The sequence below is a fragment of the Euprymna scolopes genome, chromosome 43, assembly GCF_053919585.1.
Source record: "Euprymna scolopes isolate OS-2025 chromosome 43, ASM5391958v1, whole genome shotgun sequence".
Lineage (NCBI taxonomy): Eukaryota > Metazoa > Mollusca > Cephalopoda > Sepiida > Sepiolidae > Euprymna > Euprymna scolopes.
Genome location: NC_136524.1, coordinates 22,697,316 through 22,712,884, shown reverse-complemented (window position 1 = coordinate 22,712,884; position 15,569 = coordinate 22,697,316). Strand labels below are relative to the sequence as shown.

General features: G+C 30.0%; 1 protein-coding gene across 2 annotated transcripts in view; it reads left to right on the top strand.

Annotated features, from left to right (window-relative positions):
- LOC145268233 (leucine--tRNA ligase, cytoplasmic-like) overlaps positions 1-15,569 on the top strand; it is a 310,979-nt gene that overhangs the window by 183,699 nt on the left and 111,711 nt on the right. For both annotated transcript variants that reach the window (XM_080123554.1, XM_080123555.1), the window contains exons 24-26: positions 2,003-2,143; positions 4,298-4,435; positions 12,194-12,289. In XM_080123554.1, the coding sequence (XP_079979680.1) occupies positions 2,003-2,143; positions 4,298-4,435; positions 12,194-12,289 (375 nt within the window). The remainder of the gene's footprint in view (positions 1-2,002; positions 2,144-4,297; positions 4,436-12,193; positions 12,290-15,569) is intronic.

Genomic DNA, 15,569 nt, shown 5'->3' with positions numbered 1-15,569 from the left:
AGACTTCCTATTTTTTAACTCAAAAATTAAAATGATGAAGAACTACAAAGACAGGAGTAGTACCATTAAAATGAACAACCTTTTGTACTTCAAAATTTATTTTTTTTAGATGGTTACCAGCTTCTTTTGATGCATTTGTCATAAAAATCCATAGCATCTCGCATCTCTGTCGCCACTCTGAAATCCATGAACCCATCTCCTAATTGTGCTAACACATCTCTGACAATTGTTTTCTTAGAGTCTCACACCGTCAATATCTGCAGAAGAGATTAAACTTCCAAATCATAAGTTCAGTCATCCTAACAATACAATTTCCAATCCCCTCTGATCCATTCAGATGGAATAAAAAATAGGAGGCATTACTTCTGGAATGTCCCTTGTAGTTTAGTAAAAAGGATATTTATAATTTATGCGACTAAAATATGTATTTAGGCGATTAATTCTTATTTCAGTCATATAAATTATTTTGAGTTGACGCGATAACATGCACTCAAGTTGAATTATATTGTGTTGTTTCGCTTTTTCATCTAAGCAACAACATCCCTCTCCTCTTTTTTTATCACTCTCTCTCTAACCAACAATAAAAGCACACACAAACAAGGCAATGACCAAAAGCAAAAATCAAGCAAAAAATTTGTCTTCTATTCTGCAACCTCGTACTCCCAACATTGCCTTAATTTGTATAATCGTATTATTCTTGTATCTGAAGGGTTCCAGTTTTTTTTACGTGCTGTTGCGGGCACATGCGAACCATGGCTGTTTATTGCTAGGCTTTTTTACACCGTCACAATAATTTAGTTAAATAACTAAATTATTGTGACAAATGAGGTATGGATAGAAAGCTTTTCAGCAAATGCAAACATTCATGTGATGACATGCACCACATGTTGGAACTACGACGCGATTAGATCTTTCTTCAAACTAATGATTTATATGAATTTGATGAATAATTTATGCAATACACTAGTTGATTGTATTAAATGCCTGGATCTTCAACTTTGGGAATCTATAAAAAAAAAAGAAGTTCTTGTCTAGAATTCCCCCATATTAAAAAAAAACAAAAACAAAGAAAAGTCTGTATGATGTACATATCTTTGACAAAACAAAAATATCATATTCCAAAAATCACATAAATTGGTCAAGTAGTTTTATTTTTTAAATAAGAAAATAAAATAGGAAGTAGTTTTAGAAAAGGTTAGACTTAGGAACTCTGCATTCTGCGATGTATGAGGCAGTCATTGTTTTGAATCTGAAGCCAAATCCTCATTGTTCCTCCAGTTTCTTCCCATTACATTCAGATCTTTCTTGATTGTCTGCTTCCAGTTCATTTTTAGTCTTGTTCTTTTTTCTGTTAGGGCTCTATTGGAGCACTTAGTTAGCAATTCTTTCCAGTCCAATTTTAGGGTAAGTCCAAGCCAGCCTAGACATCATTTGCAAATTATTGACGATAATATCTGTTGGTTATTGCGGTCTCTGACATTTTGGTTGATATTTTGATCACTCCATTTAGAATCTTTCTAAGGATCAAATGGAATCAAATGCATCTAATTTCTTTTCTTGACTGATTTTGAGATGCCAAATTTCACTTCCATATAGCAGTGTTGACAAGATATTGCTGTTATAAATAAAATCTTTAGATCTGAGGATGAATTTTTTGTCGAAAGCTCAAATGGTAGGGAATACAGCTGAAGTGCTAAACGTTTTAGTTTTGATTCTAATTGATGGCATCCAAGTCATTCTTTTTAAAACTTTTGAAATCACTACTATATATTAGGTACACTGTAATATTCAATAGAGAATTGGCTCTGTAATAATAAGTATGAATATACTTAGGCATATTTTACAACCTGTCAAGCCCCCTCCCTCCCCACAAGTATAATGATAAAAATGTGCGTATATTACGTTTTTTTTCAGTCGCTGCTATACCTTCATTAAAATGTAAATCCAAAATAAACTTATCAGCTAATCTTATGTTTTGTCTTTTTAAAATTTTATTTTTCAGACGATAAGAGATAATTATCGTGAGATGTGTCTGGATGGAATGCATAAAGACCTTGTTGTAAAATTTATTGAAAGTCAAACAATAATTTTGTCCCCATTCTGTCCCCATGTGTGCGAACACATCTGGACTCTTTTAGGAAAGGTAAGTACTCCAATATGTACATATTAATATTATCATCACTATAAATACATGCTGTTGATGGTCATTGTTCAGCTGCCCAGAGAAGACATTCACTGAAGATAGCATTCAACCTGCTTTCAGTCATTATTTCTGTGGGACTTAGTGGGACTCTTCCTTCAAATGAGGCACTTACTGCTTTTAAAAAAAGAGAATATCTTTTGGGCAGTGTATCAGAGATATTTTCAGCTCTCTGCACTCTCTCCCTCTTCCTCTGGCCAAGCATTTTTTTTTTTTTTTTTTTTTTTACAAGGGAGACACCGCTTATTAGAGCCTAAAGGTCATTCAAGAGTTAATGAATGTAAAATGATAGTGTAGTTAGTAGTATAAATTGGGTAGGATTTAATTATTTATGAGGACGGCTCAACAAGAACTTGTTTATGTTGAACTTGAAGGCTACGATATTGGTAGTTAGCCAGAATCAGGCCAGCAGATCAGTGTTATACAGGCAGCCAGTTTTAGGAAAGAAGCTTTGTTCATGGAAATTTGCATTTAGATTTAGCCACAGATAGTGAGGGAAATTGTTGATAGTGGTTGTAGCTAGTCGAATGTTTTTGTGAAAAATCCAGCAAGAGGAGGGGTACCATAGATTGAAGCTTAGATGAGCACTTGCCATGAAAATAACAATAGAGCAGAGACAGGTTCTAGCAAAACATGTTCTGTGCAGAACATTTTTTGGCTCGTGTATGTGAATAGCGGACATTGCAATGATAGATGCTTGAAAGAGAGGGAAGGTGCAGAGAGCTGAAAACGTCTCAGACCAGCAAGACCATTTAAGAGATATTCTTTGTTTGGGAAATAAGTACCTCAGTGAAATGGAAAAATCCCACTAGGATTGCTTTGGTAAAAAAAAATATGCAAGGTTATTTACTGATAAGCTCCAGGAATAGACAGTCTTCAGTAAATATCTGGAGTAGCTAACCCCAGGTGAAATGAACAGTGACCATTAACAAATGACCAAAAACCAGCGAAGGATGAAGAGATCTCTAGAGAATAGAAGGCAAAGCAGTCATGGCCATTCCCCACTCCTGGAGAAAGAGTGGGGAGTTAAACATTTGGAGTGGGTGGTTGATTCAGATGAGGGCTATTAAGGCAGTTTGCCTACTGCTCTTCTCCATTCGTATTGTGTCCCTGTGGGGCTCTCAGCCAATAAACTGTTTTAATGGGACTTGTCTTGATCTAGTCGAGCAAAGATTCAATACTACAAATCTGTCATTCACTTAAGTAGATGTGTACTATTTGTAAACTAAAAGAATAGTAAATATTATTTGTTTGGGAACTGGACTTTTCGTTTAAAAGTCCAACAAGGGTCTCTTGCACAAAAGAAGGTACTATTATTTTGCTACCACTACTTAAAATTTTAAAAGTGCAGCAAGACCTCAAACAAAATCCTGGCCAAGTAGGTAAGTAGTTATGTGAAGATGGGCTAAGGATATCTGTTGATCGGGTCAGTGCTGCAATCATACCAAGCAAAACTTTGAAGTCCAGTTCAGGGTAATTTTTTTGTTCAGTGACACTGAAATTAATAAAAAAAGAAAATTAGTGTTTATCTCCCCCCCCCACCTTTTGAAAAAATAAAAATGGAGAGAAATCTTTAAGATGTACATACCCATGATAGAAAAAAAATATTGTTCAACAAAAATCCCATAAATTGATCAAGTAGTTTTATTTTTATGAAGAAAATAATTTTTAAGCAAATTTAAGTATTTCCAATGCATGCCCACCTCATGTTAAGAATGGCTTTCTAAATTTCCGCAGAAGGTTGAATTTTTATTTAGAATTATCTTTGTACTGTAAAAATGGCGTTGATTGTCATTTAGTGATAAAATAAAATTTTATTTTTTTTTTAGTGATAAAACTATTTGATAGCAATTATGTGCTTTTTGGTGTACAACATTTTCTTTCTGTCACAGATGAAAACATCATGAAGATTTTTCTTTTTTGTGAGGGATGGTGGTGGTAGTGGTGGTATGGGCTTGCAGCAATTTTTTTTTTAATTCAGAGAATAAAAATAAAGTCACTGCAATCATAATAAAAAGAAAACCAATTTCTGTAACCATTTTGTTTTTATTTGTATCAAATATTTATTTAAAACATTTTTTTTACTCTCATGTTCAGCCTGAAAGTATAATGAAAGCATCATGGCCGTCATCAGACCCAATCGATGAATCTCTATCTCAAGCTGCTGTGTATCTTGATGAAGCTATCCATGGCTTCAGATTAAGAAAGAAATCAATGATGACAAATAAGTACACTGTAAGTAAAAAAAATAATAAAAAAAACAAAAAAAAAACTAAATATTTTTGTTTCATTCCAATTAATTTTTTACATTCTTGATAGAGCATATTGGAGAGATACAAGTCCTCCATTCTGTTTTTTTTTTTTTTTTTTTTTTTCTCGGAATTCTATATTTAGACATGCCTTCAGTTTATGGGCCCAAAGGTCAAAATCACTCTAACGTAGATTCCATGAACAAACTTCTTTCTTAGAACTGCACACCTGTGGAACTCTCTGCTGCTTGCCTGTCCCCCCCCCCCCCGAATTCAACTTGGATGTCTTCAAGTCCAACACAAACAAATTCCTGATGAACCGCCTCTTATCAAATCCCCAATACTAACTATTACTACGATACTATCCCATTGATTACTGTACACACAATAACCCTTATCCCCGAGTGGCTCCTGGGCCTTGATAAGTGGTGATCCCCATGTAAAAAAAAAAAAGAAGAGTTTTTAATACTGAAACCAATGAATTTTTATATAATCATGCATAAAATTAGTAGAAAAAATGAATGTGTTTATTTGTTACTCATAAGTCTTATCAAGGCTAAAAACCACTCAAGGTCAGGGTTGGTGAAAAGAATAAATTGTCAGTTGAAAGACACTGTGTATGGATTGAAAATGATGAATAAAATTTGGTTATTTATGATGATGGTTTATGAATAACTGTTGATATTAAACTTAAAGATGATTAAGTTATAGCTTATAAGGAAGCATCCCCATGGTAACATGTTCCACTGATGGAAAATTCTTGGAAAGAAATTCTGCTTGTGAAAACTCTGTTTGATGCTAGGCAGCCTTGTAGGGGATGTCCTTTTCTCTTCCCTGCAACCTCTATCTCACAGAAAAGATGTTGCGAGTTTGTCTCTGCTTTGTCGTTATTTTCAGGCAAGTGCTCGACTGGGCTCCATTCTATGATCCCCCCCCCACCAAACTTTCATGAAAAACACCTGTCTAGCTGAAAACACTATCACTAATTTCCCCACTCTTTATCTGTGCCTAAACCTAAACGTAGATTCCATGAACAAAGCTTCTTTCTTAGAACTGCACGCCTATGGAATTGTCTTCCGTTTTCCTGCTTTCCAGCTGACTACAATATGGTTGTCTTCAAGTCTAACGTAAACAAGTTCTTGATGTGCCGTTCCATATAAGTTAACGAATTTGCTAACGTTTACTATATTGTCCAATTTCTACTGTACACTCGAGTGGCCTCTTGGCTTTGATAAGTGGTGATTCCTATGTAAAAAAAAAAAGGCACACTGATGAAAAAAAAAAAGATTATACTGTCTGCCCCCCCCCCCAAGTTTGAAATTATATTTTTTTAGGCAATTACATGTGAACATCCTGAAAAACTGGACGGAAAAAAAAAACAAAAACAGTATAGAATTTTGAGGATCAGTTTCATGTATAAATTTAAGATATAATGATCTCTCACTTTTGGGTGGTTCTAACGTCTTTTTCTTTTTACTATATCAGATAAATTGTGTGTGTTCTTTTGGTGTGGGTTTTAATTTTTTAGCTTATGTTATTTTTATGACCTTGCCACTCAAACTTAGGGTTAGTGGTAAAAGATTTAGTTAATTTCCTTAAAATTTTAGAATGGTCTGGAAATGAGATCGTTTTGTGTTCCATTTATATATAAAACTGATCCCTCTCACTAAAATTATTAAATAATTGATTTTTTTTTTTTTTCTGTCAAGTTTTCCAATGTTTATGTATACTTGTCTAAAATAGAAATTCATAGAGGTGAAGAGAGAGAGAGCATGTTAAGGTATAAATTTAACAAAATCAGATTACTTAAAAGGATTGAAATTACAGAAATTACCAATCGATAACATGCTGATATTTATTTATTTCATGTTATTATAATTGCAATTCCTCAAAGCAGACAACTGATTTTCATGTACATTTTCGAGATTGCTTGTATAAAATGAAAAAAATATTTTTAGAGTATCTCACTCATCCTCAATATTCTGTAAGTCCCTAATTATCTATAAATATAAAAGCAAAAATGTATGTATGTATGTATGTATGTGTGTTCGCTTTTTCTGTGTGTCTACAAAAGGCTTCTTTCAGAGAAGCGGTCGGTCGGTTCACAACTTTTTAAAACTTTTTATATCACATAGAAATCGTAATATTTCACAGTTAACAATGAAGCTCGCCTGTCTATTTAATTTGCTTGATTTCGGGAAGATAAATATTCAATACTTGTCGCTCGCCGCATGTGGGTTAGTCTTTTTCCTATAACATCTTGGGCGAAAAAAAAGCGTTCAGCAGTAAATGAAATCCCGCAGTCAAACTTGACCTCATTAACTCATTAAAACGATCACCTGCTAAATCCAAGTAATTAAATAAATTCAAGCGTGTTTCTGTAAGCATGTCGCGGTGGAGCAATCGTTAACGTTGCGCATTTTTTTTTTCACAACTTTGTCTCAACGGTTCGGGTTCGATCCTCATACTTACTTTTTTTTTTTTAACCCTCCCACACACCTCCAAACACCCGGGCAACGCCGGGTACCACTCGCTAGTTAATTATAAAAGATTAGGTCCTAATTAACAAAAGTGCAAAAACAAAAATAAACAGGATAATGTGAGATGTTACTTTGAAATATAAAAGCAAAAATAGTTTTCTCTTGTTTAGATAATTTCTTTTTGCTGAGACAGCCATCTTGATAATAACACATGCTACAATCATTGTGATTGGTTGATTATAAGCAAATCAATGAAAGATGCATTCTGATTGACTATATTTTCTATGAACACATCTTAAGTAAGGATCTGATTTGAAGATTAAAATTCAAATCATTAATTAATGCGCCAAAATCTTGCGTGTGAAAATTTTAATATTTCTTATGATTTTATGCACATTATATCCAAAAGTAATCTCCACCCTTTTTGTATCTCAATAAAGTGATAATTTTGGGCCGATGAAAATTCTAATCAACTTCTTCCAGTTATTCCTAATTTTCTAATCTTTTCTTGTAACTATAATCTTTTATTCTTTTTTATAAGTTTTGTCACTTTCCTTTTCATGCCTTCTTATCCCAATATTACATTCAAGTTTCTATGTCTTAGATAATGTTGTTCCCATATTACATTCAAATTTCTATGTCTTAGATAATGTTGTCCCAATATTACATTAAAATTTTGATGTTTAAATAATATCGTCCCAATATTACATTCAAATTTCTATGTCTTAAATAATGTTGTCCCAATATTACATTCAAATTTCTATGTCTTAAATAATGTTGTCCCAATATTACATTCAAATTTCTATGTCTTAAATAATGTCGTCCCAATATTACATTCAAATTTCTATGTCTTAAATAATGTCGTCCCAATATTACATTCAAATTTCTATGTCTTAAATAATGTTGTCCCAATATTACATTCAAATTTCTATGTCTTAAATAATGTTGTCCCAATATTACATTCAAATTTCTATGTCTTAAATAATGTTGTCCCAATATTACATTCAAATTTCTATGTCTTAAATAATGTTGTCCCAATATTACATTCAAATTTCTATGTCTTAAATAATGTCGTCCCAATATTACATTCAAATTTCTATGTCTTAAATAATGCCGGCCCAATATTACATTAAAATTTCTATGTATAAAATAATGTGGTCCCAATATTACATTAAAATTTTGATGTTTAAATAATGTCGTCCCAATATTACATTAAAATTTTGATGTTTAAATAATGTCGTCCCAATATTACATTCAAATTTTGATGTTTAAATAATGTCGTCCCAATATTACATTAAAATTTCTACGTATTAAATAATGTTGTTCCAATATTACGTTCAAATTTCGATGTTTAAATAATGTCGTCCCAATATTACATACAAATTTTGATGTTTAAATAATGTTGCCCCAATATTACATTAAAATTTCTATGTATTAAATAAAGTTGTCCCAATATTACATTCAAATTTTTATGTCTTAAATAATATTTACCAATATTATTCAAATTTTTATGTCTAAAATAATGTCGTCCCAATATTACATTCAAATTTCTATGTCTTAAATAATGCCTGCCCAATATTACATTAAAATTTCTATGTATTAAATAATGTTGTCCCAATATTACATTCAAATTTCTATGTCTTAAATAATGCCGTCCCAATATTACATTAAAATTTTGATGTTTAAGTAATGTCGCCCCAATATTACATTAAAATTTTTATGTCTTAAATAATGTCGTCCCAATATTACATTCAAATTTCTATGTCTTAAATAATGTTGTCTCAATATTACATTCAAATTTCTATGTATTAAATAATGTTGTCCCAATATTACATTCAAATTTCTATGTCTTAAATAATGTCGTCCCAGTATTACATTCAAATGTCTATGTATTAAATAATGTTGTCCCAAAATTACATTCAAATTTTGATGTTTAAATAATGTTGTCCCAATATTACATTCAAATTTCTATTTCTTAGATAATGTCGTCCCAGTATTACATTAAATTTTCTATGTCTTAAATAATGTTGTCCCCATATTACGTTCACATTTTGATGTTTAAATAATGTCGTCCCAATATTACATTCAAATTTCTATGTATTAAATAATGTTGTCCCAATATTACATTCAAATTTTCATGTTTAAATAATGTTGTCACAATATTACATTCAAATTTCTATGTCTTAAATAATGTTGTCCCAATATTACATTCAAATTTCTATGTCTTAAATAATGTCATCCCAGTATTACATTCAAATTTCTATGTATTAAATAATGTTGTCCCAATATTACATTAAAATTTTGATGTTTAAATAATGTCGTCCCAATATTACATTCAAATTTTGATGTTTAAATAATGTCGTCCCAATATTACATTCAAATTTCTATGTCTTAAATAATGTTGTCCCAATATTACATTCAAATTTCTATGTCTTAAATAATGTTGTCCCAATATTACATTCAAATTTTTGTCTTTAATGTTTTCCCAATATTACATTCAAATTTCTATGTCTTAAATAATGTCGTCCCAGTATTAAATTAAAATTTTTATGTCTTAAATAATGTTGTTCCAATATTACATACAAATTTTGATGTTTAAATAATGTCGTCCCAATATTACATTCAAATTTCTATGTCTTAAATAATGTTGTCCCAATATTACATTCAAATTTTTATGTCTTAAATAATATTTACCAATATTACATTCAAATTTTTATGTCTTAAATAATGTCGTCCTAATATTACATTCAAATTTCTATGTCTTAAATAATGTCGTCCCAATATTACATTTAAATTTCTATGTCTTAAATAATGTCGTCCCAATATTACATTCAAATTTCTATGTATTAAATAATGTCGTCCCAATATTACATTCAAATTTCTATGTCTTAAATAATGTCGTCCCAGTATTACATTCAAATGTCTATGTATTAAATAATGTTGTCCTAATATTACATTCAAATTTTGATGTTTAAATAATGTTGTCCCAATATTACATTCAAATTTCTATTTCTTAGATAATGTCGTCCCAGTATTACATTAAATTTTCTATGTCTTAAATAATGTTGTCCCCATATTACGTTCACATTTTAATGTTTAAATAATGTCGTCCCAATATTACATTCAAATTTCTATGTATTAAATAATGTTGTCCCAATATTACATTCAAATTTTGATGTTTAAATAATGTTGTCACAATATTACATTCAAATTTTGATGTTTAAATAATGTTGTCACAATATTACATTCAAATTTCTATGTCTTAAATAATGTTGTCCCAATATTACATTCAAATTTTGATGTTTAAATAATGTTGTCACAATATTACATTCAAATTTTGATGTTTAAATAATGTTGTCACAATATTACATTCAAATTTCTATGTCTTAAATAATGTTGTCCCAATATTACATTCAAATTTCTATGTCTTAAATAATGTCATCCCAGTATTACATTCAAATGTCTATGTATTAAATAATGTTGTCCCAATATTACGTTAAAATTTTGATGTTTAAATAATGTCGTCCCAATATTACATTCAAATTTTGATGTTTAAATAATGTCGTCCCAATATTACATTCAAATTTCTATGTCTTAAATAATGTTGTCCGAATATTACATTCAAATTTCTATGTCTTAAATAATGTTGTCCCAATATTACATTCAAATTTTTATGTCTTTAATGTTTTCCCAGTATTACATTCAAATTTCTATGTCTTAAATAATGTCGTCCCAGTATTAAATTAAAATTTTTATGTCTTAAATAATGTTGTTCCAATATTACATACAAATTTTGATGTTTAAATAATGTCGTCCCAATATTACATTCAAATTTCTATGTCTTAAATAATGTTGTCCCAATATTACATTCAAATTTTTATGTCTTAAATAATATTTACCAATATTACATTCAAATTTTTATGTCTTAAATAATGTCGTCCTAATATTACATTCAAATTTCTATGTCTTAAATAATGTTGTCCCAATATTACATTCAAATTTCTATGTCTTAAATAATGTCGTCCTAATATTACATTCAAGTTTCTATGTCGTAAATAATGTTGTCCAGGGCCTGAGCAAAATCAACAGCAAACTTACTACACTTGTGTCACTATGATGTAAATATCTCTACAACTCTGACAAGTTACACTCCTTTACCACAGAAGTCCCATCTCATTGGTAGTATGCCTTTGTGGTGAACAAAAAAATCAAGGCAAAATATCCTGCGGATCAATAAATTGACTAATAACATGTTGCTTTCAGTAAACATGTTTGGGTAAATGAAACTTTCTTTTATAATGTGAAAGCCACACCATAAAAATATCACTAAAAATTTTCCTAATGATGGTTATATTTTTTAATAACATAGTAGTATGATGACATCTATATTATTATACAGGGCTTTGGATCACGAGTGAAACAGTTGCATTTGTGAGTGATTGTTCAGAGTGGCGACTGTGTTTTTTTTTTCACCAACAATCTTCCAAAGCTCATTACTAAGTGAAAAATATCTTTTCAACCATTATTTTTTTTTTAAATAAGACTAGCAAAATTAAATTATTTAAATAGAAGGTTTAATAAAATAATATACTCATTTTTTTTTGAATGAAGACTGTTTAATCTTTATTTAAAATAATTCAAGTGTTTATACTATATCAAGTCTCAGCATAAAATTTGGTGCATATTTAGAATTACATTTGTTTAAAAATAAACAGAAGAATATTTATATTGTACACACTCGGCACGAAATGAATATACCATATTCCAAAAGTTGCATGGATTTGGCTAATAAACAAAAATATTTACTTGCTAAAGGGCAATTAAAGATGAATTTGTCTAAGAGCTTTGCAATATTATAATGACCCTGAATATATTATGAGTGTTTAATAATATTATGTACATAACGTAACATTATGTAAGAAAAAAAAAAAAATCAAAAGTGCATTAGCTTATCTCATTTGTTTTTGTGGAAGCCTTGAAACATTGTTGCAGAATCCTATGCTTATAAGAAATCCTGGTTGAGAAATGCTAGTCTAGACATTCCGGAACTCGAACCATAGTGCAATATTCTATATGATGCTTTAGAGCTTAGATTAATCATTGTTTAAAAATAAGTTTAAAATATATTTATAGAATACAGAAGTTAATGTATTTGTATCCATGTTTTTTTAATGGAAGTTATTTGTTTACATTTTTGTTTTTCATTTAGATTGCCTTCTTACATAAACATTTTGTTTGATTAATTTTTTTTTGTTTTATTTTAGAAAAACGTTGTACCCAACAGTGGAACCATTTATATTGCTAAGAATTATGCAACCTGGCAGAACATTGTACTGAACCAATTAAAGAATATGTATGAGGTAAATTTTTAATTGGATCTAATTTCTGAAATTAAAAATAATTTGAACAAGACATAGCTGTACAAAATTAAAGCAAAAAAAAAAAAGGACTGGCAAGAAAAGGGGCAACATGTGATGAGAAAATAAGATACAATATTAAAGGAAGTGATAAGCTGAAGTATAATAATGAGGAGACAAAATAGGATGAAATACAATAGTAATACCACAAATTCAACTGAAGCAACATAATGAACTACAAAAATAAGGCAACTTAATAATCTTTAGAACAATAATAATATAACAAAATAGGTTGAAGTACAATAATAAAACAAAATAGACTTAATTATGATAATAAAATAAAATAGACTTTAGTATGATAATAAAATAAAATAGACTTTAGTATGATAATAAAATAAAATAGACTTTAGTATGATAATAAAACAAAATAGACTTAATTATGATAATAAAACAAAATAGACTTAATTATGATAATAAAACAAAATAGACTTAATTATGATAATAAAACAAAATAGACTTAATTATGATAATAAAACAAAATAGACTTAATTATGATAATAAAACAAAATAGACTTAATTATGATAATAAAACAAAATAGACTTAATTATGATAATAAAACAAAATAGACTTAATTATGATAATAAAACAAAATAGACTTAATTATGATAATAAAACAAAATAGACTTAATTATGATAATAAAACAAAATAGACTTAATTATGATAATAAAACAAAATAGACTTAATTATGATAATAAAACAAAATAGACTTAATTATGATAATAAAACAAAATAGACTTAATTATGATAATAAAACAAAATAGGCTGAAGTACAAAAATAAGGCAAAAAATAGGTTCAATACAAAAATAAGGCAAAAAAAAAGGTTGAAGTACAATAATAATGACACAAATAATGAAGCAATGATAAGTAAAAATAAATTCTAATAAGGTAAGAAGTGTAAAACAACACAATGCTCGATGGATCATGGCTGCTAATCTTTATATGATTTCCCTCATATGAGCAGCGGAGAATGTTAGAGGATGCTATTCTAGTATAAAATATCATCAACTGGAATTTAAATATTTTGAGGATTATTTTTCACCTTATAACCGAGTCTACACTAGATCCAGCAAAAAGATGTGGCACAGGTGCTTTCATCTCAGAAGAGAAGCAACATTCTCAATCCATGTTTCTGGTTCGTGGAACAGCTTACCAGAATCTCCTTGGACAAGCATTCATATTTTTTTATAAATGTACAGATCTTCTAACTGTCCTTTTACTTGGTTTGTTTTTTGCCAATAAATTTGATATGATTTATTTGATTTGAAATGCAACAGGCTTGGGTATGATTTGGTAAGTTATTCACCAATAAAGCATTGTTTTTATTATTAAAAACTGCAAGGAAGTAAGCAATCTGATAGTGAGGAACCAATAATAAAAAAAGACATATATAATGGATAATACGAAAATATGCACAAGTTCAAATATCTCCTGACTAGCTTTAAATGGTACACCATTTGTTATGACTATCTTTCTCTCTTCATCATGAATATTGGCAGGAAACAGATGTATGCTCAACATTCTCCTCTTTAATTTCGTTCGACCTGACAACATGTAACATTCCCATGTTCTAAGGAATGGGGGTATTTTTACCTACCTTCTTGATACATGGCATAATCGCGTTGACACACTGGTTCTCGTCAGATCACAGAAGTTAAGCAATGTTGAGTCTGGTTAGTACCAGATGGGTGATCATTTGGGAATTCTAGGTGCTGTATGTGCTCTCCGTTTATCTCGGCATTTGTTTCCAGTCGTCTTGTGCTTCACTTGCCACTGGTATTTAAAAATGCTGTCTCAGAAATTTCACGCGCAGGCAACCCTTCGTGGGTATCCTTAGTCTGTCCAAGACTGAAGGAACCTGTTTTTTTTTGTTTTTTTTTTTTAACACTTGATACACCTATCTATTCATACACATGTAAACATCCTCCCTCATTGCTTCTTAGCAATGATCCCAAAATCAAACCTTGTAAAAACAAAAGAAAAAAAAAACAAACTTATTTTAAAATTCTTTACATCTCTTGTATATCATATGCAATAAATGCTGTTATTGTTTACCATCTATATATTAATGCAATAGCATGTTATTTTGTGTGTCACACTTTTTTCTTCCAAGTGACTATTGTTTGATTGTTATGACCTTCCATTTCTTGTAATAAATAATTTTATCAAGAATTCTTCATAAGTTTTGGTTTGGGTTTCAATTATAGCTGAAGGAACTCAACTTATATATATATATATATATATATATATATATATATATATATATATATATATATATATACTAGCAGTTCAGCCTGGCTTTGTTCGAGCCCTGTGTACTGTTCATAACTTTATGTGCATATGTATATATTAAAAAGTTTGACTCATGCTACATCTAAAATTTCAAGTGTTTAGACCCAAAATTGGCAGAGGAGTTTGGTAGAGTCTGCAAAGGTCAACTCTTTCAGCTTTGACGTCTTGCCTGCCAAATTTTCACCCAAAAACTGATTAAAAAGCTTGCCACATGTCTGAATACTCTTTAGGTAAAATTTCAAATGTTTAAACCCAAAATTGGCTGAATAATTTGCTAGAGACCACAAAGGTCAAATCTTTTGAACTTTGACCCCTTGGCACCAAATTTTCAGCCCCCCCAAAAAAACAATTAAAAATCTTGCCCTATGTATAAATACACTTCATGTAAAATTTTAAATGTTTAGACTAAAAATTGGCTGAGTAATTTTGTAGTGACTGCAGAGGTAAATTTTTTTTTAACTTTGACCCTAATTTTGACCCCTTAACATTTATTATTTTGGGCTCAAATCAAACTAAAAGGTTTGATTCATGTCCAAGTAACCTACATCTAAAATTTCAAGTATTTAGACCCAAAATTGTCGGAGGAGTTTGGTAGAGTTTTCAAAGGTTAAATTGTTGAACTTTGACCCCTTGACAGCCAAATTTCTAGCCGAAACCGGATTAAAATTTTTTCTAAATCTCAATACCCCTTATGTCAAATCCCGAGTTTGTAGACTGAAAATTGACAGAGTAGTTAGGAAGGGAAATATACACACACACACACACATGGACAGGCTATTTTACTTTTATAGATATATATAGATATGCTCTGGTGAGAAGGAAAATATTTCTTCGAAACTCCGTGGATTAAGGCCTTTCACCTCTATTTATGTTTCCTTTCCGAAAACTAAAACTCTTGCTAAAGTGTTCCTTAACATACTTTATTAAACCT